This window comes from Takifugu flavidus, chromosome 7, assembly GCF_003711565.1.
Source record: "Takifugu flavidus isolate HTHZ2018 chromosome 7, ASM371156v2, whole genome shotgun sequence".
In the NCBI taxonomy this organism is placed as follows: Eukaryota; Metazoa; Chordata; class Actinopteri; order Tetraodontiformes; family Tetraodontidae; genus Takifugu; species Takifugu flavidus.
The window spans coordinates 9,982,919-10,003,030 of NC_079526.1; the positions used below are offsets into that span (position 1 = coordinate 9,982,919).

A 20,112-nucleotide genomic window follows, 5' to 3' on the forward strand; every position below is an offset into this window, starting at 1 on the left:
CCTTTGAAAAGCATATTCTCCAAAAAATAAACGAGGGCGTCTCATTGACTGTCCCCACTGGACATCAGTGACTCTCATCATTTTGGTATTTCTGGGCACTTAAATCCTCTTTCAGCTTTGATGTTAAAAGCTTTGGCGTTTATTCTGCTCAACACACACACACACACACGAGCATTTATATGCATATAGGGACACACTGAGGCTTAAGCGGCACTATTTTAACCGGCGCCATTTGAGCTGCGCAGTGATGGTTTCTCCGTCCTCCGGGCCTCCAGAGTCCCCCGTCCTCTCATCCCTGCTGAAATACCCCTCAATAAAGGACCGACAGCTCAAAAACGCGATGCTTCCCGCGACCAACGGCGCCAAGGCGATACCGTCGTAATGACCGAGCGGCGTCCATGTTGCTTCCAGAGTGCTGCCACATCGGCTCTGGGCCGTGTTTGTACGGCGGGATGGCTATCATTAAAAAAAACGACAATACTCGGGCTCAGGAAAACAAACAAATACACTGGGTAAAGATTTGGGTCAAAGGTCAAACATCCTTGCTGTTTGTGGCGGCTGACCGGCTCTAAATGAGCTGAGGGTGGAGGGCCTTCAGAGGAGATGTGGCATCGCCGTTATTGCCTGCTGGAGTGCCGTGTTTACCTGCTGGAGGACTGTTGACACATCTCCTCCGTGTCTGATAGCTCTGTTGATGCTATCTCTCTTTAGTATGCAGGGAGGGGATTTCAAAGGGGAGGATGGAGAGCCTCCGGTCGCTTTACTGTGCGGCCACATTTGCTGCTGCAACGACTGAAGCCGTTCCCAAGGAATACAATAAAAGTGTGAGATGCGTGTTCCCCGCACAGACGTAAAGGCTAATTAGTCACCGGAAAGTAAATAGGGACGCTGAAAGGTATTGATGTCTTTTATTTACTGGCAACGCAAACATTGGCAACAATCTAAAGATGTTGCTCTCTTCTTAATCCACTGCATTGTGAGTTTAAGCTGTTTGAAGATGTTGCTTTTAGCTTTATGAAAAAACATCTGTGCGTGTACATCCGGCAGGAAAACACAGCCTTAACCGTGAGCACAAAGATGGTTTCTGCTCACATTTGAGCGCTGATCTCTTTACATCGCCCCCCCCCCCCCCCCCCCCCCCCCCCCCCCCCCCCCGCCCCTTCCCCCCCACTGCGAGGAGAGCTTGTAGACGTGTTGCAGGACCTGTTTCTTGCTTGACGCATTGCTTTGAAAAGCCCATCCTCTGATTGCCCTGTATTATCCTCTTTACTGCTCCTGCAAACATCAGAGGTTTGTTCGCCACTGTGCTGCACCTCCAACAACAGATAATTACCAACCATCTGTCAACACGCACGCTAAGGCTCGTTTCTTTAAATGCTAATTAAGCAACAATGCTACGAGTGTCATGTTTGCCCATTTCACTGTAATTTCACCTTCTCAGTCCCTGCAGGAGACGCTGTGCGTGAGCCGCTGCAGCTGAACTGGGTGCCGTCGTCCTCCTGGCAGGAGCCTCGGGTGAATAAATCAAGCTCTAATGACGCCACCTTGAATTAGCGCAGTGCTGACAGCTGCAATATTAAAATGCAGAAGTTTTCCTTCCCTGGCTGCAGAGCCAGGCGCAAACAAAAGCGCTCTTCCATTAATTCCCCCGGATGAATTCTACCACCATTCTGAAGGACCCCATTACTGGCTAAAACTAAAACCATCCAGCACTCCAATTAGTGCAGGGGGGGGGGGGGGGCACCAGCCACTTGTTGTAATGAATAGTGGTGAGCAATGTGGTGCGAGGTAAAATCCCGTCTGCCTTTTCTGTGATTCAACTGTTTCACGTGTCACCCTGCACACACACACACACACACACACACACTCATATTCCTGTCTTGTGATTGGCTTAAATTTAACGAGTGTGTCATATTCTGGGAGAACTTGGTTTGAAGTGTGCGGTTGTGGAGTTTTGCCGGTGCAACATTTCTTTTCTTCCCTTTTATCGCTGCAAGCTGCATCTGTGTGTTAATAAATATGAAGTAAACATCGCGTGTGTTGGTGTGCATGGAGGTGGATGCTGTAAATGAGAGAAGCGGGTGTTGGCTAAGCTAATGCTCCTCTTCTGTGGGGCTCCACACAAGAGTCATCTCGGTTAGCCAGTCAACACGGAGCAAACCACAAACCCCACTCAGGAGTGTTTGAGGGCCATCCCAGGCTGACCCTAACCCAGTTCTAACCTCAGCCTGAAACCCTCTAAAGCAGGGGTGCTCATTACGTTGATCGCGCGTGGCATTAAAAAATATCAGCCTATCATTCATCCTGTCACTCGATTGATATACGGGGCAGCCAGTTAGATGACAACTGAATTTGACATTCAGGTGACCAATCAAGCGCAAACAACGGCGCCAAGTGCAGCAGAACTTACGATGCCAGCCTATCATCAAGCCCGTTACTTGATTGACATACAGGGCAACCAGTCAGAAGCACTAAGCTATTCAGCAAATTACCTCTGATTTTAAGCCATCGCTAAAGCTTATGGTCATCAAAATGAATGAGGGAGCGGGACCAAGTAAGAAGACAAAAACATATCACTTTCATTAGAAGATTATTAAGCATATGAAGATTATTAAGTCCAAATACGTTCCACCATGACTGAGGAACATTTGGAAGTGTGCTTGAGGCTGTCAGCAGCTACTCTCCTTACGCATCCCTGGCTGATTCAATTCAGTGCAAGTCATTAAAGTAAACTCTGGCAATTAAAAAAAAATGTTAATCGTTAATTATTATGTGTGTTTTGCAAAATTGGCTCAGTCGGTTATGCAAGGTACATCAACATACATTGTACACACAAAGAATCCTCAATACATTTGAAAATTAGATGTTTTTCATTTTTGTGGTGGGTCGATCACTTTTACTTGGTCATTTTGTAAGTAGCTCACGTGCTGAAAAAATGTGAGCACCCCTGCTCTAAAGGGTCCCTTGATGCTGAGGGGAGCAGCCAAAATGGCCACACTTTGTAAAGAGGTTGTCACTTTGATAGTAGAATAAGTATTTTTTATACTCAATATGTAGCAAATACAAGGACACACACTTACACACGCCGCAGAAATCAAAGAAGGTGTTGAAAGTGCCCGTGAGCACACTTCGTACCCGAACACAACACAATGTTGCGGGCTTATTAAAATGCAGAGACGCACTGATCTGAGGATAGATCGTCTTTAATTAACAGCACGCAGCACTTTGAAACTGGATTAGCCACAGATCTGTTTTACTTTTCAGATTCGCCGGATAGGGTGAAGTAATTCTCTGCATTTGCTTCAGGTTCTGAACATTTTCTGCTCCATAAGGTTCTGGATTTGCAGGCTGGCGCGCGACGTCTTCAGAGGATGTGTGGCTTTGTTTCTGGATTGTATTCATCTCAGTTTGCAACATCAAACCTTGGGAGGTTTTACGTTAAAATGGGACCGACATTGCGATGCCCTTTTAAAGTGTCGACATCCAGCACTTAACTCGGAGCCCCAAAAGTTCAGGATGACTCTCTGTTTACCATTATTACTCGCTGCTGTCTCGGAGTTATTAAACACAACCTCCTTCCTTTTCCAATGAAATCCACACTGCTGTGAGGTGATAATATGAAAGCAATAAAAGGTGTTGCTATAAACCTTTTTTTTCCCTTTCCAATTTATTTTAGCCCAGAAGCAAAGAGGTGTAGGAGGAAGTTGAGGATTAAACCATTAGAACTCATCAGCCCTTTGTTTTTGGCACCCAACGCAGGGCAGCTTTTACGCCGAGCAGGTTCATAAAAAAAATGGAGATTTGAGGATTTGGAGCATGACAGCAAATGGCTAAAGACACAGATTCGAAGCGAGTGCACATTAGCTGATGAACATTATTCCATAATGACATCATTACGTGCAATGAATCCAATCATATTCTCCTATTAATGTACTGCAGGAATTTGCCTGCAGGTCCGGTGATGGTGTTTGATGGCGAGGGAGCAGAACAGAATGATGACAGCAGCAGCTTTAGATGGCCGATAGTATAAAATGACTAATTCTACCTTCATAACTGTCAGTACCACATGATGCAGCCCAAGTAAACACTTAACATTTATGTCTAATAAATTCACTGTCCAGTTAACCCACCAGTAAAGAGGATATTACAGAAAGCCCTGTCATTGTTGAGGATTACAAAATAATTATTTTAAATATGTTTGAGGGCGCTCTCGCTCTTTTGCTCTCAGACATCGCTGACACCATTACTGACCTTTGACCTCTGACCCCCATAGACCCGCTTAGTTTTAAATTCATATCTTCAGGTTAACAAAGACCAGTCCATTTGTATTTATGATGTCTGTTCTTCTCCTCTGCCCCCCCCAACCTATTCCTCTTTCTGCTCCTCTTTATCATCCCACCCATGAGCCTGGTCAGAGGCGGCCGGCCCATAGGGGGCGCTGGGGCACCGCCCTTCCTGATGTGGAGGGGAAAAAACTACATATAAATTTATATAAAATCTATAAAGTTTCCCTTTACAAATGTTGTTAACAATGGCCTTTTTACCCATTAGTGGGTGCCTACGTGCAAACTAAACTCTATAAACATCATTTCCACCAACTGACTCTCGACAGTGAATTTCAGCTGACATGACAGACTGGTTTTCTGTTGTCTATTAATAGAATTCTTCTTGGGCGCTGGTGAAAAGTGCCCCCAAGTGCGACGAAATAGCCAATTGTGTACGGTTGCTAGGGTAAAAAATGAAATATTCAGCCAATTAGAGTCGCGTAATTTAATGAGTTTGGGATGCTGGAAATGTGACCCTATCACAGAAAACGGCCCAAAGTGATTGTTAAAGGTGGATGAGAGCGATGACGGCAACGTTAGCGACAGTTGAGCGGCAGCTTCCACCCAAATAGGTGAGAGAACACAGTCGGTCTCTCTCTCTCTCTCACACACCCACACACACACATACACACACACTGTTGCTTTGTGTAGGTTCAGTTGATATCATAGCTGTAAACTTGAGTATTTTATTGTTTTTGATATTGTTCCTGTGTAAAACACATACGTAGCCTATAGATGGGAGTTGTTAAGGAAATTAAATTATTATTGTGGAACTGAAGTCATTTTCTGACTCTTGACTTGGATTCCTATACTGGAGTAGGCAGGGACTCGGCATGTCAGCCCCACCAAGAACCTGTTCCCCATTCGCCCCTGAGCCTGGTTGTGCTCAAGGTTTCATGTTGGTGATTTGGGAGTCGCTCTGGGTTTCTGACTGCATTGATTGCAACATTCTGCAATTTTCTTTATGATTTTCTTTTTGAAATGTTGCCCCTTGCAGAAAGGGGGCTGTTGCAAATACCACATTTGTTGAAAGGACAAAGAACCATTGCTTTGTGATGATGTTCCTGTCATGATCTAATGGTGCAAAAATAACATGCTTCCCAAAATGTCACAAGTAATACATGTGATGAGTAATTGCCAATGAGGTTAACGATGCAGGAAGCCTGATTACGGGGCGCTTGTTACCAATTTCATGCACTTCTGGGGGAATTTGAAAGGAATCAATTGATGAGAATGAACTTTTGGAATACCTTGAGAGGGGCAATTAATCTTCAATGGGGGAGCTGCACTGGGCGTGCAATTCAAAGATAAGCTATCAACCACTCATTGAAAATGGTTCTAATTTACTCAGGTAATCGCCCATCCTCAGCATCCTGCTTATGATAAACACAGTTTCTCTCTAGACTCTTTTGCTTCATTTCTTTTGTTTTTTTTCAATTAAGTGCACATCTACAAAGTGTTTTTGATAGACGCGACCATGAGACACTGAGTCTGCCAAACGGCACATTTTGGAGGATATCTTTCCAACAGCCAAATATCTGATTGTGTGTGTGTGTGTGATACATACTGGGTACCAAAACACTCATTCCACAAAGTGAGGACATTTTGACTGGTCCTCACAACTTTAAAGGATTGTTTGAAGGTTAAGCTCTGTAGCTTATTATGTCTGTGAAAGATAGAAAACGAGAATGTGTGTGTGTGTGTATGTGCGTGGGTGGGTGGGTGGATGAGTGTGATATAAAGAAATAAAGCTCTGTCTCCATTTGTCATTGGGCCTTGACGCAGTAATAAAGGTCAGAGTTCAACGCGCGTGGACACGTACACAGCGAAAATTCAGACAGGAAGCCCAGAAATCTTCATTCTCTGCGTTTGTGTCAGATTTTCCTGAACTATGAGTCGGTGTTAAGGATGGGTGATACCACATATTTGGGATTCGATACAATACCGACACTTTTTCTTGTATTTTCATCGATATCGATACCGATACTGTTAATTTCTTACTGGCAATTTTTGTCAGTCAAAATATTATTACATTTAAGACAAATACAGACCATTTATATACAATTTATTATGGTCAATTGATTACTAGGAATTCCTTATCCTTTAAACCTGCATAAGACAGTTGTTCCATGAGAAAATGAACTAGAACAATGTCTGACACCATCACACCTTTAGTGCACTTGAGGTCTGTCGTCACACTTTACTGAAGTCTCAGATTGCTGTTCATATTCACATTTTCTGCTTTAAGACGATTGTGCCTCTGGCTGATTATTTCCTCCGGCTCTGCCTTATGCTGACTGTGTCGGCTCGGCGGGCTATGTTGCACGTGGATGCTCATTCGCTATCTCCTGTCACGTGACATGGGCCAGCTCAATACACCGCCAGATATAGGGGTGTCCCAGCACATAATAATTTAAGTAACTAATCTAAAACGGCGGAAAGTGATGCATACACACCCAATTTTATTTTAGTTAGTATCGATATTTATAAAAGAAAATCGATACCAAATGAGTAGCTTGTGAGTATCGATATATCGATACCACGGGATCGATCCGCCCATCCTTAGTCGGCGTGGACGACGGATCTGTTGCTGTCAATTTCCACGACTGATGAGATGTCTAAGGTCTCCTAACGTCCCCAGGAAGATATCCAGTTTTATCCTATTTTGCTACCTGCTAACATAATTCTGCTTTAGAATTTATCATGCTATTCCATCTTCAATGTTAACGGTTGATTTAATTCAAGGTGGCAAAGGAAAATCTTTCAAGTCTCACAAAGCAGCCATGACAGATAAAATGGTGATTGTTGTTAACACTCAGCGGGGGACGGTCCCACAACGCCCATGACACCTGCGCCATCTTTACTCTTACTTCACTGTCATGAAGCTCACATCACTGATATCTGCTCCTCTGCCGGCACCAGGACGATCCGAACAATGATCGCTCCTTGTTTGTCAAACCCTCTCGTTTGCTCTGTGCTAATTTATTTCCCTCATCGGTGAGTCAAACAAATCCACGATAAATAACGTTGGCTGCCAAATAATCCATGGCTCACCTGCTGAAGAGGATTAGCCGCTCTCGACAGCGCTGTGTGCACACGTTTGATACTGTACACACACTCAGTGTGCAAAGAGACTTTTGCGTGTTTTTTTTTTTTCTTTGTGTGACCGTATTTCAAAAGCGAGCGGTCCTTCGGTGGGCCCGCCCGGTGCGGTATTGACAGAGCTGGTCAGAGAAGCTTTGGACTGAAACGAGCAGAAGAAATACAGGGCAATTTGTATCCACTGAGGACTTCCCAAAGGTCGGATTCATGACTATTCAGGAGAGCGCCTGTCGTTAAAAACCCCCGTCTGGTGCGGAATACAGATGGAAGACCTAGCCTGGCTTGCGTTGCCAAATTATTAGCAGTGGATTCTGTGATGTAGTTGGGATCAGGAAGAGAAGCGTCTCACCTGGAGCTGAGTGACCAGGACGCACAGAGGAAATCTCTCACCGCTCTATAATTGCCCTCCTCTGATTGGTGGACGGGTTTCAAAGGAGACGACGGGCAGGTGACCCCCCTCCAGCCTAGATTCAAGCAGATGTGCGGAGGGGTGCCGGGGGGCCGGGCGGTATCCAGCGATATTTATCAGTCCAATTAAAGCCGGAGAAACTCCCGCTGAAGCGTCTGTGGACATTTGGGATTCACCTCATATAAACAAGCTTCTCACAGGCCTTATTTATCAGGGGTTCAGGAAAACTTTCAAAAACTCTCCACTTCCTCGAAGGCAAATTAACTGCTGAGAATTCAAATTTGTGTTTTTTGGACGGAGGATAAATGTTTTGCAGCGATCCCTCTGTTGTTGCTGTGTTTTGTGAAACATGCTCAGAGGAGAAGTGAGAACACCCGCGTGTCTGTTGTGATTTGCACCTCCGAGTACCAACTGTTTTCCTCCCAGAGTCACGGCCCAACAACGCTGCTGCAGGAACCGTTCATTTAGGCTGCCGTTAAATCCCTTCCTCCCGTTCTGTGCTCAGAATTTAAAAAACGGCTTAAATAATGAGACCGTATCAGGTGTTGCTAGGCATCGCATACTGTCAATAACTGCATCCTCTTAACCACCAGGATCTGCAGGACCTTTGAAGGAGCTGACAGACATCTCATCTTACTATTGACCCGATTGTTACGGCCTCTGCGGGCACCATGGCAACGGCAGTTTCACTTGACAAGTACAGCGATCGATAAGAGGAGGAGGCAGCACGCCGATCGGCTGATCTAATGGTTATCGAAGGGAGAGAGCAAAAACGCGGCAGGAACTCGTTACCACACTCGAAGGCTCGTTTTTCCGTTGCTCTGCACTCGCAACTGTAAACTGACGATTAAGAATCTAACCACACGGCTGATAACCAAAAAGAAGAGACCCCCCCAAAAAAAAAACACAAAAAAATGCCGGTGTTCTTCCTCACTTGTGTTTTATCTGTTCCCTCTCTGAGGAAGGAGAGCTGAGTGGCTGACCTTTGCCCTTGCTCGTTTTAATTAAGCACGGCTAATATCAGCTATTTCCATGATGAGGACTCACATTGGTGCACGAAAACACTGCACACACATAATGAGTTGTGCTGATGCAAACACACATTTACAGGGGTTAAGAAATGCATTCATAAAGTCACACTTTCTCTCCCTCACTCACTGACACACACACACGCACACACACACACACACACACACACACACACACACACACACAAAATGATTAGTGGCTAGCTAAATGTCATGGGCCATAATGGCAAATCTGTTCCTTTGGACGCTCTTGCACTCTCTCCTCACTTTCTTAGTCACAACTTCAGTGACAGGCTGTGTTGAATGAATGTGTTATTTTTCCACTGGGACACACACACACATACTTTCAAATATCTAATCGCGCCCACAATCGCCAGGGACTGTTGCATAATAGTCGCAGTAACAACCAGAAATAACTGCACAAAACAAAGTATCATTTACCTTTATTTACTGCAAAGCAGTCGGGGGGGGGAGTTCAACCTCTTTATCAAGTTAAATACAATTTTCAGCTTTCCTGTTGTCAGCAAAAATAGTGCAACATACAGCAATAAATACATCCAGGCTGTGGTTCATACGGAGGGTTTGGGGGGGATGGAGCCTTTCCAGATTTGGCATAAGCATGTTATCAGCATTAGATATGGCTCAAGGGATTTTTTTTCTTTGATTTTAGTGTTTCAAAGTGGTATTATATAACAAGTATGGCATACATCTGTGATGGGCTGTAACGTGCATCAAGCTAAAGTTGCAGCTTGACTGCGCTCAGCAGTCTGTAGGGGATCAGGCCCCCTAACGAAAACACTCTTTTGATTTTTGAAAAAAGGAATTTACAAAAGCATGTGTTCTTTTGAACGTCTTCTGAGGGGAGAAAGTTTTCATGAGCATTTTAAAAATAAAACCGTCAAAAGTCATTTGCTGTTTCAGTGGAATGAGACTAGTGACGAAAAGCCCCCGCTATGTTTCGGTTTTAATGCAATTTAATAATCGGCGGTTGAAGCCGAGCGGTATTAAAGTAAACTAGGAAATTGTCGGAGCGGCCGGCTCAGGGTGATGTAATGCAAATGTGGTGATTAAAGGAGCTCCCACCGTGTTTAAAAGCACAGATGTAGCTACAAGCTACAAGAGAAATGCCTCTGATAGCTGTGGATTCTCTGCAATTAGGGTTTGAGCTGAAAGAACTGAATTTTGTGGCTGAGAACTTTAAAAAAAAAAAAAGGCGTTAAATGTGTCCGCTAATTAATGAGGGTTAGAGAACAATACCAGATAAAACAGCCCCTTTAATGTCATGCAGCGAGATCAAAGTGACTTCAAAGAGAAGAGCGACAAATTAAAGATTTTACATTCAATTCGCCGAGACCAACTGCCACCATGAAAAATAGTGTATGTTTTAAAAAAACTGTGCATATTATTTTATCATTTAAAGCATTGCGGCTGTTTAAAAGTGGTCAACACCCTCTGACGTCTACCATCTGCTGTTAGTTCCTGTTTGATCCTGGAAGCTTTCAGGGCACAGCAGCGATGTGTTTAAGTCAACGTCTTGGTCTGACAGTTTGTCACAAACATTCCTCTAAATAATTTCCTAAATGTGATGAAAGCAAGAAAAACGCCACAGCTGCGGACAAAGGCGAGGATTCCTCCACGCTCTCCTTTGCAGTAACAAAATATTCTTAGATGAGAGGTGCTGTGCATATTTAATACATTATCACATCTAGGATCTTAATTAGTTGAGAGGAAGGAAGAGGAGCATCTCCATGTGATGTGTAGGAAGGCCGTGACGGACTTGATACCGATCTGTCGCCCTGCGTATCTCCCATCAGATAGTGGTCAGAGGAGCCTATAAATAGGTCAGCATGTGCACGTTGGAGATTACGACATGCAGCCAGAGCGGCTGACCGGCCCAGCTGATGTAGTGGAGGAATTTATCATATGTCAGCCATGTATGGCAGAGGAAGAATCTCATTATTTCCCTCTTGTAATCAGCTTTGGTGCAATCTTCAACATTCAGCAGATTACAATAGAGTGCTGGAAAGTTCGGGTTGAATGTGACGAAACAGCGGCTCAGCTTCCTCTTTCTTCGTCGATTCTCCCTCAGTTTTAACAGAAACCAGCGCAGCCAGGTTTGAAATCTACCATCTCCTCATTCCTCAAAGGCACTGCGGGGAGGCAGGGCTGTAATTTGTGGAGGTGACGCGAGACCTCGGAGTGGGACAAATGTCACGCAGAGATTAAACGATCTGGTGGAGACGAGTGGCAAGTTGCAGCGCGTAACGCTGCAGCATTTGGAGTGTTTCGGTAGCCAGCGGTCGTTTTTGTTCCAGCAGGGACAAATCTGACTGAGCTGTGGTCCATTTCAGAGGCATCTAAATGGCTTTTGTTTCCAGATTTTGAATCCCACGGCTCAAGGCCATCAACCTAAATGCTGGGTCTGGGAGAGCTGAGAAGGAATTTAAGCAATTAGCAAAGGTGATGTTTTAGTATTTCATTTTTTTTAAAAAAGTTATCAGAAGATGTGTTAGCACCAGGACATCAGCATAGCCTGAAGGATGGAATGCTATATATTTAACATACGCTATAAAAGCTGCAGAAATGTTATCACTATATAAAAATAATGTGAGACTAGTTGATCAAGATACAAAAAAAATGGATGAAGACAAAAATAAAAGGCATGAGCGAGTACGACAAAGCTGTTCCGAACGAATTGTTCTGAGGATCAGGTGGTCATGTATCCCACAATGCACCTGAAATGGCTTGAGACCACTGCACAGTGCCACACATGTGCGGTAATCCCCTCCTGCTGTCATTCTCCATGTTACTCCATCACGCACTGCCGAGCAGAGCAAAAGTGTCAAGAAAGTTAAAATAATAAATCCGAGAGTATGAAATCCTCTCACTTCAACTGTAACGTTTGTGTTCTAGCATTAATAAACGCGGTACGCCTGGATTGAGAAAATAAAGACGTTTTTTTCCCTTCTGTTTCTCTCAGTGGACGATGGAACAGCATCCCAGAAGCCTCGGCGGCATGACAGAGCCGCTCCCCTGCTGCATCTCATCGGTAACAAAATCCCTGTATTCTCCATGAGTGGGCTTAAGCATGTGTACACAAATGTCACACGGTGACTAGCATCGGTTTACCCCATACACAGATCCTGTCAATGCAAACAAGGGAGGGTGTGAGGCTATGGGGGCGATGGGGTGGGGTGGGGTGGGGCAGGGAGGGACAAGGTTGGAACTCCCTCAAGTGCACCGCTGGGATGTGAGTGAGTGGAATTTATCAGAGTGAGCCATCTGTAGTTAAGTGAACATCCTCCCTGCAGCTCCGATCCACATCCAATCCTCTGTTGTGGGGGGGGGGTGACCTCTTTTGTGGGGTCATTCAGTAGGAGCAGAATCAATCATATTTACAGACTGTTTATGAAAAGCAGAAAGAGAAAAACTTTTTTTTGACAGGAAAACGGGTCAGCTAAGTTTCGCCCTTTTTTTGGATTCCCCACATGACCTAGTGATCATGTGTATGTATCTAATATATGTGTGTGTGTGTGTTTTAAAGTGTGTTTTAATTACTCATTACAGATGTTTCCTTTGTCAACCAACAACGGAGCAACTGTTGGTATTTGCGTGTCAGCCTGTTGCCAGAGCTGCGCATCCATCAGGAAATTTGGCAATAATGCAACGTTTTGCGCCGCTGACAGCTGGCTCTGGTTTGATTGTGACCATATGGCCACTCCGAGGAGCCGCATTGACCCGGAACTTCCCTGGTAAGATTCCCATTACAGAGTGTTCCTTGCAAACGCCAATGTCTGCGGTAAACATGGACGTCCTTTAGCGATCATCGCCGCGGGCCAAGCAGCCGTTTGTCAGTTTTATTTTCAGCGGTTACCTGCAGACGGTTATTGGTGAAGCGGACCAAAACAAATGTTTATGGGAGGGAGGGAAGGTCGCCTGCCTGTTGTCATTTATGAAACTCTGCTTGTTGCTCTAGACCAGGGGTGGGCAAATCCAGTCCTCAAGGGCCGTATCCAAGCCAGACTTTCTGTCCTACAGGTAAATACTTTCACCTGGGGTTCCATTTACCTTGGTGAAAGCGGTTTCTCCCTGGTAGGATGCAAAACATGGCTGGATTCCAGCCTTCATGGATTGGACTGGCCCATCAGAGGAGGTCAAATCCATTCCTCGAGGGTTGAATTCAAGCCAGGATTTGCATCCTACCAGGCAGGAAACGCTTTCACCAAGGTAAATGGAACCCCAGGTGAAAGAATTTACCTGTAGGACAGAAAGTCTGGCTTGGATACGGCCCTCGATGCTCTAGACACTCTGACAACAAGGGTTTAACCATCGAGTGAACACGTGTTCTGTATCTGTGTCCACGTGAACAGTTGTGTGGTGACTTGTGTCAGTGTGGTTGAGGTGAATGAGGTGGGTTGCCCTGTTGTCAGGGTGCATTTACTGTCTCGTCATTACAGCCGTACCGACAGGCTGATGAAAATAGGACATGGAGTTTAACCTGTTCAGCATCATGAAAAGAGCTGCAGGTCACATAGAGGCAACGTTGGCATTGAATTCAGTTTCACAGAGTTGTTTATCGAGCAAAAACCCAAGTTATATTCCTGAAGTGGAGGAGGAAAATCAAGAAATATAAATTAAATCCACTTTGAAAAAAAAAAAAAAAAAAATCTTCCCCCAATCGACCGACTGAGCGTGATTCTGATGTGATTTGAAGTCTGATGGCTCGTCAAATATTTCCAACGCTCTCGTCAAGCTTTTCATTCCAGTTTTATTAAAGTATTAAAACTATTGAAACATTATGGAGTAAAACTGGCGCCTGCATGCGCCAGAATGTAAAGGCTCACTTATATTCCATAAGGTGTGGGGGGGGGGGGGGGGGGGGGGGGGGCATGCGGACAAAGCAACACTGTGTATTTATGATGGTGAAACCTTGAAAATCTTTTTTCTCCTTCAGTCCATATGTTAGGACAAAATTCCATCTGGAGAACAGTTTCTGCTCTGGCATTTCGCAGCTCACGCTCCCCCGAATGGGGCGCCTGACCCTTAACTCTCGCGTTAATACGCCTTTGTGACTGTGAGAGCAGGCAAATTCCAACGCTATGTCCCTCTGAATGAGTAGGTTTGTCGTGATGCTCAGAGCGGAAACAGTCCTCTGAAATGCCACAAATGTGATCTTCACATAAACAAGCTGTGACAACAGCTACGGTGAATTCTCCATCTGAGGCATTAGCATTCAAACACAGCGGACAACTTATTACCTCAGCAAGCATCAATTAGGACGCCGTCATCAATTAGCTCGCCGTGCCCACAACAGCCTAGTTAATGTCCCATCACACATGTTGACACCTCTTGACCTTCTTAAATAAAAATCTTCAAGCTGAAGAGCGATTTGGACAAGCTTAATGGTTTTTGCCATGTTAAAGCGCGACAGCTTCCGCAGATGCGTTAGCTAACCCGCTGCAATAAAAGCCTCCATGGCCTGTTTATAAACCAGCTTTTATGATTGATATTAATTTCAGAGCCCGTTACACACACATTCCACCACTACAAAGATGTTGCTTGTTATCTGGTCACAACTGTTTTTTTCTTCTGGTGGCCGAGAACTATCGTGTGATTTGGTTGGAAATCAGAAGTGGGTGTGGCCAGTGTGGAAAAGGAGAAGGTCGAACAGCAATGAAGGATTTTACACTCTGTAAGACACATGAAGACAAACAGAGGGGCAGTAATTAGTGGAACACAGGCAGACCAAACATTTACAAAGGTCAGGTGGCGTGGACGGATGAAGAGCTGCTTGACGTGTACTCGCGAAAAAGAACTTTGCTTGTGTCCGCGTTCCTATTATAGAACGACCTTTCCTTTAGGTTTGGAAAGAAACCGTTCCTTACAGAGGTCGCCATATATTGAAAGCAGCAAAAGCAACACATCTGGCATCATGGCGTAGCGTTTGGAATGTTCCCCAGGTTTCCCGGTCCCTGTCAGCGTATTGGGACGGACACTCACCTTTTACGATGAGGTTGAGGAGTTTTGGTCGGGGGCTTCGCTCGCTCTGGATGGAACACGTGTAGAGGCCGTCGTCGGTGATGTCCACCTTCGTTATCTGAAGGCTGTACTCGTGTTTGTCCCCGACACTCGACACGATGGACACACGCGGGTCCACCGACCACTTGTCGTTTCCTGCGAAAATGATGCTGGAGCGGTTCAGCCAGGCTCCTTTAGAGATCCCATCCAACAGGTAGCACCTGCAGAGGGAAGGAAATGGAACATTGCTGCATGACTCTGACCCCAGAAGGAACTCTTTTGAAATTTGTCTCCTTTGACGTCTAAATGAAACTTTTATGTAGAGGCTGGCTGTGATTTATACGCCAGGTCCGAGCAAGATTTATGGATATAAACAAACCTCTTCAAAATACGACCTTGATGCTATCAGTGGTGAAATGAAAGTGCGTTGACTCAACTTCTGTAGTTTTTAATACAAATATAGCGACATCTTTATGCATTTATGCTAATATATCCTTCAGTTCAACTGTAGTTTGGAGGCAAATGTATAGTCTCTCGAGATGAACCAGAGGATGAGGAAAATAAGCAATAACAGTTAAAGCAACATTTTACAACCTTGAGCTGAAGAGGTAGCAAGCTGTGATGTTGGAGAAAAGAGCCCAAACCTCCTTTTTGTATTCAAATCAAGCTGTTGTCAACATATTTTATAAAAGATGGAAAACCAAAGAGGCTTTGAGTATGGGTGTTCTCATATTAATTCCATCACTTTTCTATAAATAATATTCCATTAGTGCACCATAGTGATGAGCCCGAAGGGTTTTTGTGTTTTAAAATGGGTCATAAACAATAGAAACCCAAGCTGATATAATAAATGAGGCTCAGCGTGGCTCCACTTACTGCCAAAGTTGCTTGAATCAGGAGTAATAGTCTTCTTTGTTTGTGAACTTGTTTGTGAAGGGCAATTAGTCCAAATGAAAATTGTCCTTAAACCCAAATGTATAAAAAAAATGCCTGAATCAATTGAAACAGTTTAGCCTTGAATGCCGAAACATTTAAAATGCAAGTGATTCCCAGATGGTCCATATAATGTATGAAAAAAAGTGAGAATAGTTGTCGAACTGTGGCGAGCCAAAAATCTGCAGTTTATCCGGCAGGTGACAACGACAAAAATGACTTAGGCTTAATATAATGAGAAAGGCTCGAGGCCAGTTTCAAAACAACAAATAAATCCCATTGATCTATTCTTGGATTGATGGTTAAACAACCATAAATAAAAGCTACGTTGACAAATGCTCTCCGTCTCATAACGTGATTTGTACCCAACCAGCCGTAATGATCACAGACGTTAAGCTAATGATGAAATGTGTCAACAACTCCCTGCTCGTACATCACCATATCCTTTAATAGATGATTAAAACGATTGCTCAGAATGTCCCTTTAATTAAATATATTCGGAAGAGTAAAGGGATGAAAACAACAAACTTCTCGGCTTCTTGTTCGCTGGTAATTGAATTAGGTGCGAGCTTTACAAAACTCTGTTTGAAGCTCAACACATCAGCTTGAACAAACGCAGTTCAACATATTTTCAATGTCCCTGAAGTTTGGCTGAAGGACACATCCGACAATCACAGTCTTCACGTGGCGTTTTATTTCTCTCTATTCTGATTGGCTCTTTGATGAGCGTTGCCTGCTTTTTGGCAGTATCTCTGCTGAATGTCTTTGCCTCCTCACAAATGATTGCTGTTGTTATCTCACTGTGATACGGCATCAAAGCCCTTTTCTAAATCCTGAGGTGTCCTCTGTCCAGCGGTGCCTCCGGAGTTGCGTAGACTAACTGGGTTTCCATCACAGTTTTTCGCAAACGGGATATTTCTTCAATATGAATAAGGTGCAATTTTGCACTTTGCACATGTTTTTCTGTTGAAGGGTGTTTTGGGCACAAGCTCGGTCATTCTTTTAAAATCTCGTCTCTTGGGTGTCGGTAAAGTGCCTCCATTTTACTTTTGCGATAATTTCTAAATCGGAACTGATTCAATGCAATTCAGTTCAGTTTTATTTGCACAGTGTCTGTAACAATTAAAATTGTCTCTAGATACTTTACAAACACCCAGGGCCTGAACCCCCCCAACCCACACCGCAACAGGGGGCTGTTTCCGCTCCCATATTCTTAATTATGTTTTTTAGATTTTTCACATTAATAATAATAATAGTGGGTAGTAAGAGTAATAATGGTGCTGGAAATACAGACAGAAATATTAATATTTCTTGATATTATTGACATATTCCGCACAGCTCTGAGATGATATCAGACTCAGCTGAGGATGGTCAGGTCAGATTTAGAGCACATATAAAATTTCATATCCACGCCAGTGTGAATCTTCCTCTTTTTTGGAGGTTGATCTTTCATTCATCTAATTAAGAGCATAGGAATCGGCCGTTTTGTGACCTTCATTTGTTGTAAAAGTCAGTGTGGCCCTTCTGTGCTCCCTTTATAATCAGGCGATTTCAAGATTGTTTTCAAATTTTAGAACTGAAAATCTCTGGAAACTGGGAGAGCGACTTGCTGGAACACAACGAGCTAAACACCAGGTCGGTCTTTCTTCGGCACATTCTCAGTCAGGCGTAGCTGAGCTAATAACACCCAACTTTACTTGGGTAACACGGAGTAATTATCCCACAGACCTTTGTGCAGCCTCTCAGAAGCAGCTTAGACACCTTCAAAATATACTAATTAATATTTTATTCAGCCATGACTCTGATGGATCAGAAAACAGCCTCATTAAAGCCTTTTCTTTATTTAGATCTGTGGATATCAATTGAAAAAAAAAAAAAATAAATCGAAAAAATTAAATAAGCTAAATGTGTAATGAGCTGCGGTTTGTGGTCCACGTTTGAATGACCAAAAAATTGTGAACTGCAGATCAATTTAGCCAAACTTCATCTAGCCTTGTCATAAAGAAGATGAAAAAATATTATTTTTCCCTTTTTTCCCATCATTCTGCTTTAAAAGCTGTTTTCAGGGTTTCACAAGTCGGAATGTTTTGGCACGTCTCATTTTTGGAACATGTTTCAGGGTTTCACAGACTAACAGCTGACATGCGGAATGCGTCTGGCAGAAGAGATGAACGCACTTGTGAACGTGTCCCTCTGCCCTCTGAGATTTCAGGTTATGTAACAGTTATGTAACAAACACAGAGCATGTTTAAACTTTAAGCCGTGCTCGCCCGGCGTAATCTTACTATGTTCCAGTTTTTAACCCGCTTGCTCAAAAATAAAGAAAGAAAGTCGATTCTGACTGCTGTATTTTTAATCCCTCTACTACATTTAATGAACCGCCATCTCCCACCCGTCTCCTCAACCCATTCACAACGGGATGAAAAGATTAGCCCATAAGACGTCAGCGACATGTTGCCGACACTTTGAACATCCTATTTTATACATTTAAATACATATTTACTATTTCCAGAGCTAAATTGTACTAAACTGCTGACTTTTTGATAAAGAATTTGCAACTAGTGTTAAATAAATGCAACAATACAGATCTTGATTAAAAGGAAGGGCTATCTAAAAACACACACACACACACACACACACACATTAAAAATGCAATTGACTTGATTTGTGGTATAATCTCATTACTTCTGTTAAAGGTGAAATTGGTCCAGGTTCTTAAAACAACAGCTAGTGGACAGATGCCATGTTTTCAGTCTGTGGGAGGAAACTTGTCTGATTTTACACCTGCCAACATTTCCCTTACACCTCCTAGCTCGTACACAAGACAAGCGAGAGGTATTCTTTTTTTAAATGGTTGCTTTTCTGCCATTAGGTTTTGTCTCAGACTGAAAAAAAGGAGTTGCTTAATTAGTAATGGGGGAAAATAAAGGGCTGTCTGGGGAGAAAGCTGCAGGATGTCAGAGCTACACAGGTGGACATGGACTACAGGGCGCCTTGCAGCTGAGCCTCAGTCTCAAATGTGCATACACTTTTTATTTTCATTTCATTTTTTCAGAAGAACCAGAACACACTTCAATAAAATATAAGCACTATAAAGAATCAGAATAGCGTCTGATGCCAAAAATACCTTCCATCCATCTTCACTTTGCTGATTGAACATTACATCATCTGTCCAGCCAAAGCTAGGGGCAGAATTCTGGACTACTAGAGAACAGATCCTTACATAACTTTGTCTTTCTACTGGACTGGTATGTGTTCTCCAGCCACCTATTGTAATGTTAATGCAGCAAGCATGAGCAAATCCATAGATTAGAGCAGAAAAATGTCAACAGTACCCCCTTGCAGTGACTCAGTAGAAGTAGAAACAACACTCCCACCTTCAGAATGACAGATTTAACGGCAGCTCCTGGAAAGTGATCTAGTACTGCTGACATTGGGCAAGCTCTAATGCTTCCAATGACTTTGAATGCACCACAAACACTTCTGGCATTTTCCAAACTGTCACTCTGGAGCAACTTCATTTACATCTTTCATACTTTGATCAAGTTCATAATAAACTTTCTTAGTTAAAAAAAAACACACACACTTGAAATCAGGTGAAAAGAGATTATTATTATTTGTTCTCATCCAAAGGACGAGCACACTGTACTTCTTTTTTGGATTTTGCTGACTCTACCATGGGTAATTCCATTATTTTCACTCAAATGCCAAATTGCTTCATCATCTATTCTTTAGTAAGGTCATTTTTTTTCATACAATTATGTTTTGAAGCTTCTGCATTTAAAAACTGATCCACCCTAAACATGGGAGTGTTATTTTGAAAATGTATTAGACATTTTATTTGTGTAGGACAGGAAGACTGGTTGTGTGTTGTGCTTCTCCATCTGGCAAAAATAGAAGCTATACATATTTTTGGGACTGTGGTGGAGTAGGAACAGAGCAAAACACAATAAACGTGTTTCTTTAATTGGAAACACATCAGCTCCCCTTTCTGGAGCGCAGGCAACGTAAACCCATCTGGTGTATTATTGGGGTGACCACCTAAATTTAATGGCTAACCCTAACCACTACCCTACCCTAACCTAAACCCAATTCTAACCTCAGCCTTAAAAGCATGACCTGATCCTCAAACAGTCCTTTGAAGTAGTAAAGTGCAGCCAAACTGACATCACTTACTAGTTGAATATGTGATTTAAAACTCAATATGTGGCAAGTACAACATCCCATCCACACATGAAGGCAAATGTGTGACATCAGTGGCATCTGTACAATCTTCAATTCAGTCCACACTACCGAC

General features: G+C 43.4%; 1 protein-coding gene across 5 annotated transcripts in view; it reads right to left on the reverse strand.

Annotated features, from left to right (window-relative positions):
* negr1 (neuronal growth regulator 1) overlaps nt 1-20,112 on the reverse strand; it is a 92,746-nt gene that overhangs the window by 50,066 nt on the left and 22,568 nt on the right. For all 5 annotated transcript variants that reach the window (XM_057038659.1, XM_057038660.1, XM_057038658.1 and 2 more), the window contains exon 2: nt 14,865-15,103. In XM_057038659.1, coding sequence (XP_056894639.1) covers nt 14,865-15,103 — 239 coding nt within the window. The remainder of the gene's footprint in view (nt 1-14,864; nt 15,104-20,112) is intronic.